Source organism: Triticum urartu, chromosome 3A (assembly GCF_056163025.1).
Source record: "Triticum urartu cultivar PI428250 chromosome 3A, HENAU_Tu73, whole genome shotgun sequence".
Classification (NCBI taxonomy): Eukaryota; Viridiplantae; Streptophyta; class Magnoliopsida; order Poales; family Poaceae; genus Triticum; species Triticum urartu.
In genome coordinates this window covers 74,710,063-74,710,997 of record NC_141875.1, presented here as the reverse complement: position 1 = coordinate 74,710,997, position 935 = coordinate 74,710,063, and the positions used below count along the sequence as shown (strand labels likewise).

The 935-nt window shown below is 58.2% G+C and overlaps 1 protein-coding gene across 1 annotated transcript; it reads right to left on the bottom strand.

Moving 5' to 3' along the window:
- Positions 1–224: 224 nt before the first annotated feature.
- On the bottom strand, positions 225–647 carry LOC147978638 (uncharacterized). The gene has a single exon (XM_087514834.1). The coding sequence runs from the start codon at positions 645–647 to the stop codon at positions 225–227; it is 423 nt and encodes a 140-aa protein (XP_087370960.1).
- Positions 648–935: the final 288 nt, after the last annotated feature.

The following is a 935-nucleotide window of genomic DNA, read 5'->3' as shown; positions in this document are numbered from 1 at the left end:
CGGGTGGTGACCAAGCCGGCCAGCCCCCGAGCCCCCCGGTCGAGCGAGTGGAACCGGCGATGGGGTTGGCTTGAGAAGAAAATGATGCATAATGCAGGAGACACAAAAGCTTGGTCAAAAGGGGCAGCCCCCCAGGGTCGTTCGGGGACCCCATAGTTTTCATATGATTACAAAAGGCAGCGATACATACGTGGACACAACTAACTGTAAAACGGGCAGAGGACTTATGCGTTCCACGACCGGGTTGTCTCTTCGCCGGCGGTGTCTCTCTTGTAGTTGTTTGACTTGCGGGCGTCGATGAGGTAGTAGGCATTGCGGTCACACAAGGCCTTGCTGATGATGAAGGGACCCTCCCATGGGGAGGATAGCTTGTGTTGGCCGGCTTGCTGCTGGACGAGTCGGGGGACGAGGTCTCCCTCCCGGAATGCGAGTGGCTTGATCTTCTTGCTGTGGTAGTGACTTAGGCCTTGCTGGTAGATGGATGATCGGCTGAGCGCCAGGAGGCGTGCTTCTTCGAGTACACCCCGTTCTACGGCTTCAATGTACATCAGGGCGCGGGACGAGTCGAACTCGACGTCGATCAAGATGACGGCTTCAGCTCCGTTGATGAGGAAGAACGGGGTGAACCCGGTCGACCGGTTTGGCATGGTGTGGAGGCTCCACAGGACGGCCGGCAACTCATCGAGCCAGCTACGGGGTGAGCGGATGAGAGGCTCGACTAGTCATGGCTTGATGCCGGATAGGATGAGGCCATTGGCCCGCTTGACCTGGCTGTTGGACTGTGGTGTGCCACGGATGCCAGGTCGAGGCGGATGCCGGAGATGGAGCAGTATTGCGCAAGCGTGCCCTTCGCGAAGTTGGTGCCGTTGTCCGCGATGATGTTGTTCGGCATGCCGTAGCACACCGCGATATCTTTGATGAATCGGACGACTGTT